General features: G+C 39.9%; 1 protein-coding gene across 8 annotated transcripts in view; it reads left to right on the top strand.

The window, feature by feature from the left end:
• Terb1 (telomere repeat binding bouquet formation protein 1) overlaps window positions 1-17,475 on the top strand; it is a 54,375-nt gene that overhangs the window by 25,432 nt on the left and 11,468 nt on the right. For 7 of the 8 annotated variants that reach the window (XM_008772251.4, XM_063278878.1, XM_063278877.1 and 4 more), the window contains 3 exons: window positions 5,094-5,443; window positions 8,553-8,617; window positions 8,880-8,972. In XM_008772251.4, coding sequence (XP_008770473.1) covers window positions 5,094-5,443; window positions 8,553-8,617; window positions 8,880-8,972 — 508 coding nt within the window. Of the gene's footprint in view, window positions 1-5,093; window positions 5,444-6,923; window positions 7,013-8,552; window positions 8,618-8,879; window positions 8,973-17,475 lie in introns of those variants that run through there. The other variant, XM_039098321.2, reaches the window with a different exon arrangement.

Raw genomic sequence — 17,475 nt, forward strand, 5'->3', positions numbered from 1 at the left:
TACCAGGATAGCTGGCTTAAAAGCTTCCAGGGATCTGCCGGGCTCCACCTCTTGTCTCACCATTGCTGGGATTACAGGTGTGTACCACCAGGCCTAGATTTGTGTGTGGTTTCTGGGGATCTGGATTCAAATCGACATGTTTTCCAAAGCAGGTACTTTACTGACTGAGCCACCAACAGCTTGAGATGTAATTTTCTTCCTATTCACTTGTTACCTAATTCAGGAGTTTTTAGTGAAATACATTATTCGTTCTTTTTAATTGTGATTTTAAATATATATTTTTTCCATATCAAACTTTCTTTACTTTTTTGAGATCAGGTCTTATTTTGTAGCCCTTGCTGGCCTAGAACTTGATGTATAGATTAGGCTGGCCTCGTACTTGTAACAATCTTCCAGCCTTTGCCTCCCGTGTACTGGAATTATAGGCATGAACGCCATGCGCTGGCTCCATTTCAGTCATCTTTAAATGCACAGTAAAGTGATATTAAGGACACCTCATAATGCTGTACAACCATGTTCCCTGACCCTTGTCTCTAGAACTTCTGCTGTTTATTTGTTTGAATCACGGTGGTATGCTGGCTGACCTGGAATGCATAGGCCAAGTTGACCTAGTACATGAGCAGGTTTTTTGCCTCTGCTTTCTGAGTGCCGGTATTCAAAGCTTGTGCCTCACTGCACGGCTATGTTACAGAGTCTTACAGAGAATCTGAATTTTAGAAGAAGCTGGTATTTAAAAGAGATGACTTTTAACGTTTATAAAGCTGTAGGACTGGCAGAGCCACATTTTGTGGGGGGGGGGTCTTTCTTCCACTCTTCTTTATCCCTTTCCACCTTTCAAACCTCTAACACTCTACCACTAACCCTAATTTATATATCCCCAGAATTCCAAACATCAAAAATCACACCCCTGCTAAAAAGCAAATCATAGTCAGCTGCTATGGACAATCTAAAGCAGTCCTGTATCTCATACCTGGGATTAAAACAAAAATGTATCATATTTCTGTGTTTTAAAGAAACCAAAATGCCAAAAAAAACCCACCTTTTTCCATATTGTGATGTCTTTATTAATGTATAATATTGAGGTTAACAGTGATGCATTTGTGTATTGTCAGCTGTCCTGGCTAGTTTTATGTCCCCTTGACAGAAACTGAAGTTATCAGAAAAGAGGGAGCCTCAGCTGAAAAAAATGCCTCCATAAAATTGGGCCGTAGGCAAGCCTGTGGGGCATACTCTTAACTAGTAATTGATGTGGAAGGGCTCAACTCTTTGTGGGTGGGGTCGCTCCTGGGCTGGTTGTCCTAGGTAAGAAAGCAGACTGAACAAGCCATGTGAAGTAATCCAGTAAGCAGCACTTGTCTGTGACTTCCACATCAGCTCCTGCCTTTGGAATCCTGCCTTGTTTGCATTACTGTCCTGACTTCTTTGCATCATGAACAGTGATTTTTGGTCATGGTGTTTAATCACAACAGTTGTAATAGCTAAGACAACTACTGTATTCCCAGAACATAGTCATCGTTCTAAACTCAAACTCTGTGTAACTGTTTAAATTATCTAATATTTGTGCTAATAAAGACATGGGAGGTGTAAACTGAGGTAAAAAACAAGCTAGCTCAGTGAGGTAGCTTTATTTTCTCAACTATATACAAAATATCTACTTACAAGCTGATTCTACAACTAAACTGCCATCTTTCTAGGAACCTCTTTCTCTCTATGTCATTCTACTGAGCTACTGTATTTTTCTCTTGAGTTCTCCAAATGCAAGAGGAGAACTTAGCTCTCTTTCCTAGAATTCTGTTTTACCTGTGTCCTGCCAGCTGCTTCAATGTTGTTCTGCAAGCCCAAAGAGAGAATCCCTATCTTTTACCTAGAGCTCCTTCCATAAAATATCCACGGCAAAAAAGAGGAGAACTTTCAAAGGTCCAATGACTATAAAAGAAGTCTCTTACTCCTCTCTACACCCTTGACAGGCTGAGCCATGTCACCATCTTGGAGGGGGTACTCCAAGCCAGGCAGTAGGGGCTGACCCATTCACCTTTACAGAGGGGTAGCTCAAGACTATCCAGCTGACTTTCCCTTGGGTCAGAGAGCAAGGACCACAGGAACTCTCCCAAGCAGCTTGCCTTAAACTAGTCAGGGGCTTTCTGTTCTTTAGCATTCCTGTCTATGGAGGCTCTTAGAGGCACACCCAAACTGCGGCTCTTTATAAAGCACCTAACTGCACCTGACAAGTGCAGTTATCTATTTAGGTTTCCATGGTTTGCCAACAATTAGATTTCTATGTCATAAAATATCCTGTAACAAGTCTGTGCCCATTAAATAACTCCTAGCTCTTTAATCTGCTTTCACTGGTAGCCAATGTTCAAAGGACAAAATTTATAACAAAATATATACATTAAGGGGAGCTTAAAATTTAAATAAAAATATGAACTGGTTTATTACTTGCTTCACTTATTATAAAGAATCTCCCACCAGTCATTGTGGCGTACACCTGTAATCCCAGCATTGAGGTGGAGGCAGGAGACAGGTGTTCAAGGCTATATAGTAAATTTGAGGCTAGCCTAGGGTACGTGAGGTCTGTCATGTGTTTACAGGCATCAGAGGTGAGTAAGCCTACCAATGTTAGAGTCCCATGGTGTGTGCATGGTGGTCAGAGGACAGCTGTATAGAGCCAGTTCTTTCCTTTACCTTTATGTGAGCTCGGCTCATCAGGTTTGATTGACTCTACTCACTGAGCTGTCTCATTGACCTGTATTGGAGTTTCTTCATTCACAGCCATCAGGAAAAACAAACTAGATTCTAGAGTGAAGTGCTCCCCCCCGCCTTTCTTAATTCTTTTTAATCCTGCTTCACTGCTCCACTGTGTTGCAGCCTTTGGTATTATTCTCCTGTCCAAAGCCATCCTAATCCCTTGGTGTGACCTACTTTCTCTTTATTAGAACCTTTATAATCCTTATCCCTAGCATTTTATATTTTATTTTATTATTATTATTCTCTGATATATGACATCTTAACCAAAGTTTCCCCTCCCTTTACTCCTCCCAGACCCTTCCTCTCCCAACATTTTAAAGTTCATGTTGATGTACCTTTTACGGGATTATATCTTAGGTAGTCAGTTTTGGAGTTAATGTTCTCAAACCTGCATAGGTTATTCATCTGTCTCTGTAGCTTTGAAATTTTGTTTAGCCTTTATTTCTTATTCCATTGCTGCCTGTTATTGTAGGTTTACTCCTTTTAGAAAACTGATCTTGGACTGGAGATCTGGCTCAGTGGTTAAGAGCACCGACTGCTCTTCCAAAGGTCCTAAGTTCAAATCCCAGCAACCACATGGTGGCTCACAACCATCTGTAAAGGGATCTGATGCCCTCTTCTCGTGTGTCTGAAGACAGCTACAGTGTACTTTCATAAAATAAATAAATCTTTAAAAAAAAGAAAGAGAAAAAAGAAAATGATCTTTATCCAGTTGGTGATGGTGTGTGTCTTTAGTCCCAGCACTGGGGAGGCAGAGGCAGGTGGATCTCTGAGTTCGAGGCTACCCTGGTCTACAAAGCAACTTCCAGGACAACCAGAGTTATACAGAGAAAGCCTGTCTTAAAAATGGAACGGTGGTGGTGGCAGTAGTAGTAGTAGTAGTAGTAGTAGTAGTAGTAAGTCAAAAGAAAGGAAGAAAACTAATCTTTAAAAAGTTTTGTAGAGGACCAAAGTAAAACTACTTAATGCATTGTTATTGGAAACTACTCTTTTGCAGTGTTCTTTGGGATGAATTTGTTGATAAATATTATGTATAATAAATATTATATATTAGATATTACAATGCCACAGTTAAAAACATTGGCATGTAAAATTAATTTATAGGATTTCTTATACGTTCAGATTTTATTATAAAAGATGTACAGAGTTAAATAAAACAAAAAAGAAAGGCTGGGCACAGTAGTACTCATCTTTAACTCCCTCTGGAGGCAGAAACAGGGGGATCTCTGTGTGTTTGAGGCCAGCTTGGTTTATCTAGCAAGTTGTAAACCAACCAGGGCTACACAATGAAACACTGTCTCAATAAATAAATAAATAAATACATACATACATACATACATACATAAATACATAAGAAAGACACTTAGTCATGCATACATGAATAACTCCAGCCAGTAATGTGCATACTGTCTGTTCTTCACATGCTTTGACTGTGTCGTGAGAAAAGGAAGATTCTGCAGTGCACTTTCAATAGTATTTTCTTTTATTATAATGAAATAGAGTAATTTTCCTACGTTTAAGAGCTAAGTATGTTTCCTGTCCAGTGGACTGTTTGTCTCCTCTGCTTACCTGCCCATGCCATTGTTGATTTTTCCTTAGGTAGGTGTTTTTCTAGTGCTTTTTAAGAGTTACTCTGTGCTCTAGTACATGCTTTACATATGATTTCCCGTTCTGGGTTGCCATTGGTTTTACTTCTTGCTCTTTCCCCTCCTAAGTCCATTCTCCTTCATTGTCCTTGGTCTGTAGGCGATCTTTCAAAGATATTTTGTGTATTAATTTTTCCTTTTGTGATGTATTATTGTGTACTATTTAGATAGGACTTCTACCCCTTGAGAATTTTTTTTTATAATGGATGTACTTTCTTTTTTTATGTCTGTCTCTGTCTCTGTCTCTGTATCATCTCTCTCTCTCTCTCTCTCTCTCTCTCTCTCTCTCTCTCTCTCTCTGTGTGTGTGTGTGTGTGTGTGTGTGTGTGTAAACTAGTCTTCTTCTACCATATGTGTCCTGGGGATCACACTTAGGTTGTCAAGCTTGTCAGCAAGCACCTTTATCAACCTAGCTATCTCCCTGAGTCTATATAATTTCATTTAACATTATAAAAATATTTGGTTCACTTTTACTTTACTGTTGTAAAACTGTCATTTGGCTACATTAATTTCCCACATAGCTTCTCAGGTATCCTAATATCATTTATTAAGTAAATGATTATTCCTCCGAATGTAAATTATTTCTTTTACTATAAGTGTTATATAATCAATCAAAAATTTTATATTAAGGAAATGTAAGGTATATTATAAGGAAATTATTATACTGAAATTATTTACTTGTTATTTCTTGCATTGTAGCAACAAGAAGATAGCAGTGAACATTGTATGGATAATACCCCGTCTATGAAAGTAAACATACAGACCAATTCGAAACATCTGTGTGGGGATAGGATTGGAGGTACCAGAGCAGAAGATAAGGATACAAACCAGACTAGACAGCTTCACAGCTCTAAGCCCAGTGGAATCGTGTCTAAAGCTTGTGCAAATGAAAACCAACCGAAGACTCTGATAAAGGACACAAATCCAGTTAATCCTCTCTATAGAGCGAAAGGGCAAGATAAGATTTTACCCAAAACCACTCCAAGCTGTGCTCAAAACCTAAACGAAGAAAAAACTTTTGACCAAAGGGATTCTGTTTCTCAATCCAGGTATAGTTTAATGATCATAGTGCTTGCTTAGTCAATAAGTATTTATTGTGTGCCATGTTGTTAAGCACTGTGGACACAGGAAGGATTAAAGATGGTATTGGGAGGAACCTAACGTAAGTTAGGTTTTCTTCCTTTCGTATCCTTTTTTTCAAATGTATTTAACCTTTTACAATTTCATGTGTATAAAATGTACTTTACCATATTTCCCCTTCAGAATATTCTTTTCCTCCTGCCAATCCCGTTCTTCTTCCTAATACGTCCCCTTCCTACTTCCATGACTTTAGTGCTTGTGTATCTGGATGCCTTTAATTAGGGTTGCTTGTCATGAGCTTGAATGTGAGAGGGGAAAAAATTGGGATAGGATCTACTACATCCCAGGCTGGCTGTGTGTCTGAGGATGACCTTGAAATTTTGATCTTCCTACCTCTATTTCCCAAGTGCTGGTATCTGAGGCAAGGATAACCACACCCAGTTTTTTGCAGTGCTGGAAATTAAACCCATGACATGCTGATGCTGGGTAAGTGCTCTATCAAATGAGCTATATCCCCAGCTCTAAAGTTAAAAAAAAATGACCAATGAGTTTGGTTGAGGAGTTATAGATGCTAGTTTATCAAAGGCAAGTTCTCAGGATTTGGGGTTTAATTCACAGGATATAGGGAACCACTAAGGACTTTTTTTTTGCCTTATTTTCTTTTTATTTTGAAACAAGATCTCATGAATCACAAATACCAAAAAGCAAAACAAAACTAAAATCTCAACAATCTTTCAACTACCTATGTAGTCCAGGATGACCTTGAACTTGTCTTGTGTGTACTACACACCCCCACCCCCGTTTAAATGGGGCTGGTGATCAAAACCAGGGCGTTGTGCATCTTAGGCAAACATTCAACCAATTGAATTACATCCTAAGCTCCTGGAGACTTTAAATTGAGTGAAATACTTGTGCTAGGTAGTTTTGCATTAACCTAATGAGAGCTAAAGTCACCTGAATGGAGGACATACCTCCATAAGATCAAGCTATGTGAAAGCCTGTAGGGCATTTTCTTCGTTAGGGATTAATGAGGGATGGTCCTGAATTCCATAAGAAAGCAGACTGAGCAAGCAATGTGAAGCAGTCCAGTATCCGCACCCTCCATGGCCTCCATATCAGCTCCTGCTTCCAGTTACCCACCCTGTCTGAGTTCCTGTCCTAACTTCCTTCAGTGATGGGCGACAACATGGAAGTTGAAGCAAATAAAGCCTTGTCTCCTCAACTTGCTTTTCATCACAGCAATAGAAACCCTAAGACAATAATCAAATTTGAATCTTATAAATTATGCTTACAAAAGAAAGTTTAAATTAAGTCCCTATATTTGAAGTAATAATGGGAGCCTGAACCTGTCAACAATGTTTCAAATACTCATTTGCAAATTTACTGTGGTGAAGGGAATAGTGTGATGAAAATCAATTTGAGTTTGCTTTTGTTTGTTTCTCTTTGTAGTCCTGCCTGTCCTGGGACTCTATATAGACTAGACCAGCCTCAGATGCAGAGATCCTTTTGACTCTGCCTCCCAAGTGCTGGGATTAAAGGTGCGTGCCACCACCATCCTGCTGGGTTTCCTTTAGTTCCCCTAATTCCACAGGTAGCAAGCAGAATGCAGACATGCAGCTTTCCTTGTGTTTGTCTGACAGCTGCTGTACCTAAGATCCGATTACAGGAAGACTTACCAGGCAGCTGGGGTACATTGTCACTTCCTTTGCAAGGCTTTTTTTTTTCTTCAAGTTCAAGGACAGTTTTATTAGAGTTTAAAAGGAAAACAAGTCAGGCAAATGGTAAATCTCAACAGCTGCCAGGAGGAGAGATGGAGTTAGAGGCTGCGAAAGTTGGCATTCGGGGCAGAGAGTTAGTAGGAGCTTTATGATGGAAGAGGAGGAAGATGTCAAGGAAAGAGAAAAAGTCCAGAGTGTTGGGGCTTTTGACCATTGTCAAAAAAAAAAAAAACCCAAAGGAAAATTTATGCTTTTGACAGTACTCAGAAAATTAGGAGGCTTAGGAGTGTGGCAAGGGTCTGTCTCCAAGACCATTCTCAAGGTAATTTTAATCTTATTTCTCATGGGTAGGAGACTGCGAAATGCCCAGATGTGTTTTGGGGCTAGCTTTCTTGTCCTCTGTTCCAAGGCTTTCACACACACACACATTCATATTCATATTCTCTCTCTCTCTCCCTCTCTTTCTCTCTGTCTCTCTCTTCCTCTCTCTCTCCGTCTCTCTCTCCCTCTCTCTCTCTCTGTCTCTCTCTCTCCCTCTCTCTCTCTCTCCATCTCTCTGTCTCTCTGTCTCTCTGTCTCTCTCTCTCTCTCTGTCTCTCTCTTTCTCTCTCTCTCTCTTTCTCCTCCCTCCCACCCCCTTGGATTGGCCCTGTTTTTATTAGAGTAGAGGCAGAAGGATAAAAAAAATTCAAAGTCCCCCTTTAATACAGAGCAAGTTTAAGGGCCAGACTGAGGTACAGAAGACTTAAAAATAAATAAAAATTATAAAAAGAACCCTCTCTGTAGTGTTTTTTACAGTATTTCTCTTCTGTCTTCTTTTGCTTTCTGGAGTCTATTGAAGACCCTACTTTGGCCAAGCTTGTTGATGTGGTAGTCAGCCTTCTGTCATTACAACAAAATTCCTGGGGCAATTAACTTTCAAAGGGAAACGATTTATTTTGTCTCCTGCTTCTGAAAGTTAAAGTCTGAAATGGTGGGCTAGGTACCCTTTGATTTAGGGTCTCTAGCAAGGGCAGCACAGCATGGCAGGTGCATCTGTTGGAGCAAACCACCTACCTCATGATCCAAGAAACAAAAGAAATAGGACAAGCTAGAGTTACACAGTTGCCTTCAAGGATGTATGCCTGGTGACCTTAAAACCTTCAAGAGGGCCCCACCCCTGAAGGATCTCAAAATCTCCCGGTACTGCCCAGGGCTTGAGTAATGGGCTTTTGAGGGGCATTTGATGTTTAGATTATAGCAATAGGTTTTGGGTCCAGCTCCATCTGCCTGTTGGACATTGAGAATCACACAACTGTTTCAATGTCCCCCACATCATAGAACCTTTACTTTTAGTAACATAGTATCCACTTTCTTTCAGTGACCATGTTCTTAAACATCTGACCCATACTGTCAAAAATAGAAAGCAGCAGGTACCAGAAACAGGTATGATTTAAACTGTTTGTTCATAAGAAAATAAGTAGTGGATGGCTAAAACTCAAGTGTAAATTGGTACACCTGCCCTGTATAACTCTGGCACACCCACCGTTAGCACTACTTACTCATAGCCAGAATCTTTCTCTTTTTCCACTAATGTGACTGGATATGTAGTACTGAGAGAAAAATGTATGAAAATCTGAGACTTAATAAATCTTACACATTTCAGAACCTTTTCATTAAACAAAAAAATCTTATGGATTTTTTTCAGATCCATTTACCTTGTGTTTAGATATAATAGATAAAGAAGTTGGTTTTCAAGAAACTGACAACTGTTCCAGAATGTTAAAATATAGATGCCCAGGTAAATATTTTTAATAATAATTTTATAATTGAATCTGTATCTGCTATTAGTTAACTAGAATTTATAACAATTCTGCCTTAGTGATTTAACTTCACTAATAAATGACAACCTGAATCTTGAATGAAAGCATTCAAGTTAGTGTTCTCTATTTTGCTTTAGGTCATACCCACATGAGTAAGTGTAATTGTATGTCTATTATTTATTGTTTTGTTTTTATCATAACACATCTATAACTTTAAATGTGCAAGATAAGTATGCTTTCAGAGAGTAGAGAAGTATTTACTCTGTATTATGCTCTAAACAGGTATTAAGTATGCCATACATAATTTTATATTTATAATTTACTAATGTTCATAATGTACCATGCCCTACTACTGATTTTTTTCTATAAAGTCTCATTGTACTGACCCCAACCTTTCTCTTCACAAACCTACCATTTCTTTATTTTTCATGCTCACTTTTTTTTTTTTTTTTTGGTTCTTTTTTTCGGAGCTGGGGACCGAACCCAGGGCCTTGCGCTTCCTAGGCAAGCGCTCTACCACTGAGCTAAATCCCCAACCCCCCATGCTCACTTTTTAATGACCCTGCTTTATAGAAAAAAAATTGAGGCTACTCCATGTTCAGTTCAGAACATCACTGTTCTATTTTGGATGATAACATGCATCTGTTACTCTGAAGCTGATGTATAACCATAATATGAATCCCATATCCTGTTTCTTCTGTCTCACATAATTGTAAACTCCGTTCTGCAGTCCCTTCCTTTAAATCATCACACCTGTATTCCAGAGCTGGGAGGTGGTGGTAAACACCTTTAAGCCCAGCACTTGGCAGGCAGAGGTAGGCATCTCTCTGAGTCTAAGGCCAACCTGGTCTACAGAGTGAGTTCCAGGACAACCAGGGCTACACAGAGAAACCCTGTCTCAAAAAACTAAGAAAACTGGGAAGTGGGTAGAGTGCAGACTGACACAGGGATGGTTAGAGCCTAGGAACTCCAGTCTAGTTTAGGCAGTGTAGTTACTTCCTCATCTCTCAAACATACAAACAAGCAAGCAGACAAAGCCAGTGTCAGTTACAGTTCAACTGCTGTGAAAAGACACCATGACCAAAACAACTCTTACGAAAAAAAAATCATTTAATTGGTGTCTTGCTGACAGTTTCAGAGATATAGTCCATTATCATTATGGTGGGAGGAGCAGGACAGCATGCAGGCAGGTGCTGGAGCAGTATTGAGAGTTACATTCTGATCTGTAGGCCAAAAGAGAGACTCTGGACTTTTGAAACCTCAAAGCCCCCTTCCACCAAGTGACACACTTTCTCCAATAAGGGCACACCTACTCCAACAGTGCCACACCTCCTAATCCTTTTCTGGTTGTGCCATTCCCTGTGACTAAGTGTTCAAATATAGGAGCATGTGGGGGCCATTCTTATTCAAACCACCACAGACAGCATTAATATGAAAAATGTGGTTTAAACTCATTTCTTTTTCTCTGATTTTGAGACAGGCTATCACACTGTAACCCAGCCTGGCTTGGAACCTACTATATAGCCTAGGCTAGCCTGAGATTCAGCTGTGAGCCACCACTCCTAGATTAACATAATATTTCTGGGCTAAAAATGTGGACTCCTTGGTTTAAGTTGTTCATGTCTAATAGATGCTAATTATCGGTGTACTTTCCTTATAAATGCCACAGTATTTATAGTGCCATGTTGAATTCATTGTGAAATATCTAGATAGGAAGTTTGGGTTGATATATCCATTTGTACTACTTGAACCATGCTTATTTTTTCTCATCTTAAAAAAAGTACTTGGTACTATTTGCTTTCCCTTTAAATATTCATCTGCTCTAACTTTCTTTTTTTTAAGATAGAGGGTGAGAGGCTGGGAGGGAGGGGAGCCTTCCTTGCATGTATGCCTGTAAATCACTTGTGTGCCTGGTGCCAAAGAGGGGCAGCCAAAGTGTCGATTACCCCAGAACTGCAGTTACAGACTGTTGTGAGCTGTCATGGTAGTGCTGGGAACCCAGATCCTCTGAAAGAGCAGTTACTGCTCTCAACCACTAAGCCATCTCCCCAGCCGTGAGAGAGATCTTTAAAGATAGGTTTTGATTGTGTAGCCCTAGCTGACTTCAGATCTCAAATTTGCCCTGAATTTTCAGCAATCTTCCTGCCTCTGCTCTCTAAGGGCTGGGGTTATCAGCATGTGTGAGCATGCCAGAGCATTCTTCTGGTTTTTATTGTTGACTCTTCTGATTCCTTCTCTCTCAGTACAGTTGCTCCCTTAATCCTCTAAAACCTGGCACTTGTCCTCTTGTCCACTATCACACTCATTCTTGCCGTTACTGAGGACTGAACCCAGGACCTCACATGTACTAGGCAAGTATCCACGATTGCTGTGATCTTTGTCCCTCCTTTCTTGACATTCTACTTATTTTTATATGTTAAAGTTAGGTAAAGGCTCTCTTCCCTCTAAATCCATCTAATTAATTTAGTTCTTTTTGTCATTCCACTGAACTTTAAACTTTCGTTTACGTGGAGCCTTTTCCCCTTAAAACTGGTGACTCATTCATTATTAACTCATTATTTTTTATTTAGGTTATTGACATGGGTCATGGCTTTATTATGAGCCAATCAATAGTATAGATTAGACAGGAATACCCTGTAAAGATTGGCAGTGGACTACACTAGTTAAGAGTACTTCAGGGCTCCACCTATCTTTGGAGCTCAAGAAAAGGAGTTTAGTTGGTAAAGGTAAAGCATGGGTACTTCTCTCTCTCCTCATACTGCATCTAATTTTAATCATGTGGTCACTCAACTATGCGCATAGGCATAGGGTGGTAAATAGGGAATTCTTCCTAAAAGTTTATTTGAGAACAGTTTGTTAGTGCATATCAGTCAAAGCTGGATTGTCCTTTCTATTCCTCATATTCAAATACACTGGGAATATATTTGAATAGAAACTCTTTACACTTAGGGCAATGGTTAGGAGCCATACTGCTCTTGAAGAGGACCTGAGTTTAATTTCCAACATTCACTGCTCACAACTACTTGTAATTGTAGCCCAGCAGATCTGGCACTCTATTCTGGCTTCTATAGCTGTCTTAGTTACTGTCCTACTGTTGTGATGAGACAATGTGGCCAAAGCAACTTAGAAAATATTTACTTGGGGCCTTGCTTACAGTGGGGGTTGGGGGAGACAGAGAGACAGAGATAGACAGACAGACAGAGACAGATTCAGAGAGAGACAGAGACAGAGAGAGACAGAGACAGAGAGAAAGAGAGAAACTGGGCCTGGCATGGGCTTTTGCAACCTCCAAAGTCCACCCCCAGTGACACAGCTCTTCCAACAAGGCTGCACCTCCTAATCCTTCCTAAACAGTGTACACACACACACACACACACACACACACACACACACACACTTAATAAGGGGCTGAAGATTTGGCTCAGCAGCTAAGAACATTGGCTACATTTTTAGAGGGCCCTTGTTCAATCCCTAGCACCCACATGGATGTTCCCAATCATCTGTAACTCTAATTCTAGGGGATCTAACATCCTCTTCTGACTCTGTTGGGTACAACATGTCGTTGGCACACAGATATACATGCAGGCAAATCAGCCTCCCTCTCCTCCCAGTACCCCCTCACACATATCTTTCCCCCCATTCCACCCTCCTCTTCTCCTTTATGAAGGGGGAGCCCCCCCCATGGTTGTTAGCTGCTCCACTACACTAAATAAGCACACACACACACACACACACACACACACACACACACACACACACACACACTGCAGAACTAGGTGCTTCCTCTTCCACTGAGGCCAGACAAAGTGGACATATGTGGGGATGGTATCCATAGGCAGGCAATCAACAGACTAAGGGACTTCCCCTGTTCTAGTTTTTGGGGGACCTGCATGTACACCAAGTTGCTCATACACTACATATATGCGGGGAGCCTAGGTCCAGCCTGTGCTTGATCTTTGGTTAGTAATACAGACTCTGGGAACTCCCAAGAGTCCAGGTTAATTGACTCTATTGGTCTTCTTGTGGGGTCTCTGTCCTCTTCCGGTCCCTCAGTCCTTCTCTCAACTCTTCCATAGGACTCCCCGAGTTCCATCTAATGTTTGGCTATGGGTCTCTGCATCTTTTTCTATTGGCTGCTGGGTGGTGCAGGTTCCTGTCTACAAACATAACTGAGTATCATTATTAGTGCCAGGGATTGGTTCTTGCCTATAGGATGGGTCTCAATTTGGGGTAGTCATTGGTTGGCCATTCCCTCTGTCTCTGCTCTCTCTTTGTCCCTGCACTTCTTGTAGGCAGGACACATTTCAGATTGAAGGTCTCGTAGGTAGGTTGCTGTCCTTATCCCTCCTCTGGGAGCCCTGCCTAGCTAGAGGGAGTGGACACTTCTGGATCCATATCCCCCATTGCTAGAAGTCTCAGATAGAGTCATCCTCATATACCCCCTGGGAACTCCACCCATCCCAGGTTTCTGGCATGTCCCCTGCCCCACCACCACTGATTTCCCTTCTTTCTCCCCTGCACTCCCTACATCTGATCCCCCACTGCCCTGATCCCCTCCCCATCCATTCTTTCAGCCAATTCCCTTCTTTCATCCTCCAATACCTATTTCATTTCCTCTTCTGAGTAAGATTCATCCATCCTCCCTTGGGTCCTCCTTGTTATTTGGCTTCATTGAGTCTATGGATTATAGTGTGGTTATCCACACTTTATGGCTAATATCCACTTACTGGAGACTGCATACCATGCATGTCCTTCTGGGTCTGGGTTAACTCACTCAGGGTGATATTTTCTAGTACTATTCGTTTGTTTGTGAAATTCATGATAGCCTTTTTTTTTTTAATGTCTGAGTAGTTTTACTTGTTTAAATTAACCACATTTTCTTTGTCCACTCTCCAGTTGAGGGACATGTGAGTTGTTTCCAGTTTCTGGCTATTACAATAAGGCTGCTATGAACACAGTTGAATAAGTGTCTTTGTAGGGTGGTGGAGTATTTTGGGGGTATATGCCCAGAAGCGGTATAGCCAGGCAAGTAGAGCTATTCCCAGTTTTCTGAGAAACCACCGAATTGATTTCCAGAATCGTTATACAGGTTTACATTCCCACTAGCAATGGAGGGGTTCTTCTTGCTCCACAACCTTGCCAGCATGTGCTGTCCCTTGAGGTTTTGTTCTTAGCCATTATGATGGGTATAAGGTGGAATCTCAGAGTCATTTTGATTTGCATTTCCCTATTGACTAAGGACATCCAACATTTCTTTAGGTACTTCTCAGCCATTCCAGATTTCTCTGTTGAGAATTCCGTTTAGCTCTGTACCCCATTTTTAAATTAGGTTATTTGGTTTGTTGGTGTCTAACTTCTTCAGTTCTTTGTGTGTTTTGGATATTAGCCTTCTGTCCAATGTAGGGTTAGTGACGATCTCTTCCTAATCTGTAGGCTGCCTTTTTTGTCCTGTTGACAGTGTCCTGTGCCTTACAGAAGATTTTCAGTTTCATGATGTCCCTTTAGTCAGTTGATCTTAGAACCTGAGCCATTGGTGTTCTGTTTAGGAAATTGCCTCCTTTATCAATGTGTTCAAGGCTATGTCCCACTTTTTTTTTTTTTTTTTTGGTTCTTTTTTTCGGAGCTGGGGACCGAACCCAGGGCCTTGAGCTTCCTAGGCAAGCGCTCTACCACTGAGCTAAATCCCCAACCCCCCCACTTTCTATTCTATTAAATTTAGTGTATCTGGATTTATGTTGAGGTCTTTGATATACTTGGCTTGAGTTTTTGCAGAGTGATGAGTTTAGATCTATTTGAATTCTTCTACTTGCAGACATCCAGTTAGACCAGCACTATTTGTTGAAGATGCTTTCTTTTTTCCATTGTATGTTTTGGGGTTCTTTGTCAAAAATCAAGTGTTCATAGGTTGTGTGTGTTTATTTCTGGGTATTCAATTTGATTCTATTGAGCAACCTGTCTGTTTCCAATACCATGTAGTTTTTATTACTGTTGCTTTGTAATACAACTTGAAGTCAAGGATAATGATTCCTACAGAAGTTCTTTTATTGTTCAAGATTGTTTTAGCTATCCTGGGTTTTTCGTTTTTCCATATGAAATTGAGAATTGTTCTTGCAAGGTCTGTAAAGAATTTTGTTGGAATTTTTGTAGGGATTGCATTGAATCTGTAGATTGTTTTTTGATAAGATGGCCATGTTCAGTATGTTAATCCTACCAATTCGTGAGCATGGGAGATTGTTCTATCTATCTTCCTTAATTTTTTTTTCAGAGACTTGAAGTTCTTATCATAGAAGTCTTTCACTTGCTTGGTTACAGTTATACCAAGATATTTTATATTATTTTTGGCTATTGTGAAGGGTATTGTCTCCCTAACTTCTTTCTGAGTCCGTTTATCACTTGTATAGAGAAGCACTACTGATTTTATTTTTTAGTTAATTTTGTATCCAACCACTTGTTGAAAGTTTTTATCAGCTGTAGGAGTTCTCTGGTAGAATTTTTGGGGTCACTTATGTATACTGTCATATCGTCTGAGAATAGTGATACTTTAACTTCTTCCTTTTCAATTTTGTTTCCCCTTGATTTCCTTTTTTTCTTTCCTTTGTCTAATTGCTCTGACTAGAACTTCAACTTGTATATAGGAGAGATATGGGAAAAGTGGGCAGCCTTGTCCCTGATTTTAGTGGAATTGCTTAAGTTTCTTTCCATTTAATTTGATGGTGCCAATTAACTTGCTGTATATTGCGGTTATTGTGTTTAGGTATGTACCATGCATCATTGATCGCCCCAAGAATTTGAACATGAAGGGGTGTTGGATTTTGTCAAAGGCTTTTTCAGTATCTAATGAGATGATCATGTGTTTCTTTTTCTTTCAATTTGTTTATATAGTGGTTTATGTTGATGAATTTTCATATATAGAATCACCCCTGCATCACTGGGATGAAGCCTACTTGATCATGGTGGATGATATCTTTGATGTACTCTGGGATTCAATTTGCTAGTTTTTTTATTGAGTATTTTTGCATCAATGTTCATAAGAGAAATTGGTCTGAAATTCTCTCTTTGTTGAGTCTTTGTGTGGTTTTGGTATCAGGGTGACTGTGGCCTCATAGAATGAGTTTGGCAATGTTCCTTCTGTTTCTATTTTGCAGAATAGTTTGAGGAATATTGACATTAACTCTTCTTTGAAAGTCTTGTAGAATTCTGTGCTAAATCCTTCTGACCCAAGGGTTTTTTGGTTGAGAGACTTTTAATGACTAGTTCTATAACTAGGGGTTATAGGACTGACTGTTCAGATAGTTTACATGATCTTGATTTAGCTTTGGTAATTGGTATCTGTTTAGAAAATGATCCATTTCGTTTAGATTTTCCAGTTTTATAGAGTAAGACCTAATGATTCTTTTAATTCCCTCAGTGTATACATTATTAATGTCTCCCTTTTCATTTCTGATATTTTAAATTTGGGTACTGTTAGTTTGGCTAAGGGTTTGTCTATTTTGTTGATTTTTCTCAAGGAACCAGATCTTGGTTTTGTTCTCTTTGTTTCTCATTGATTGGCTTTAGCCCTGAGTTTCCTGCTGTCTACTCCTGGGTATGTTTGATTCTTTTTCCCCAACCCCTAGGGCCTTCAGCTGTACTTCTAATTCATTAGTGTGAGAGCTCTCCAGTTTTCTTTATGAGGGCACTTAGTGCTATGAACTTTCCTTTTAGCACTGCTTTTATAGTGTTCCATAAGGTTGGATAGGTTGTGCCCTCAGTTTTAATGAATTCTAGAAAGTATTTAATTTCTTTATTTCTTTTCTTACTCAGTGATTGTTAACTAGAGTGTTGTTCAGTTTCCATGAGGATATAGGCTTTCTGTTGTTTCTGTTGTTGTTGAAGTCTGATAAGATGCATGGGGTTATTTCAATCTTCTTGTTTCTGTTGAGTCTTGCTTTTGTGACCAATTATATGGTCAGTTTTGGAGAAGATTCCATGAGATGCTGAAAAAAAGGTATATGGTATATTCGTTTGTTTAGACTGAAATGTTCTATAGATGTCTGTTAGGTCCATTTGAATCATAGCCTCTGCTGGTTTCATTATTTCTCTTTTTAGTTTCTGTCTCAATGACCTGTTGATTTGTGAAAGCGGGTTGTTGAAGTTTCCCACTATCAATGTGTAGGGTTCCATTTGTGACCAATGATTGTTCAGAACTGAGATGTCATCTTGGCGGATTTTTCCTTTGATGTGCATGAAACATCCTTCCACACTCTTTTTTTTTTTTTTTTTTTGGTTCTTTTTTTCGGAGCTGGGGACCGAACCCAGGGCCTTGCGCTTCCTAGGTAAGCGCTCTACCACTGAGCTAAATCCCCAGCCCCACCTTCCACACTCTTTTGATTACTTTCAGTTGAAAGTCTATTTTATTACATATTAGAATGGCTACTCTGACTTGTTTTTTTAGGTCTTACTTGCTTGGAAAACCTTTTTCCAGCTCTTTATTCTAAGATA

The sequence above is a fragment of the Rattus norvegicus genome, chromosome 19 (genome assembly GCF_036323735.1).
Source record: "Rattus norvegicus strain BN/NHsdMcwi chromosome 19, GRCr8, whole genome shotgun sequence".
NCBI lineage: Eukaryota > Metazoa > Chordata > Mammalia > Rodentia > Muridae > Rattus > Rattus norvegicus.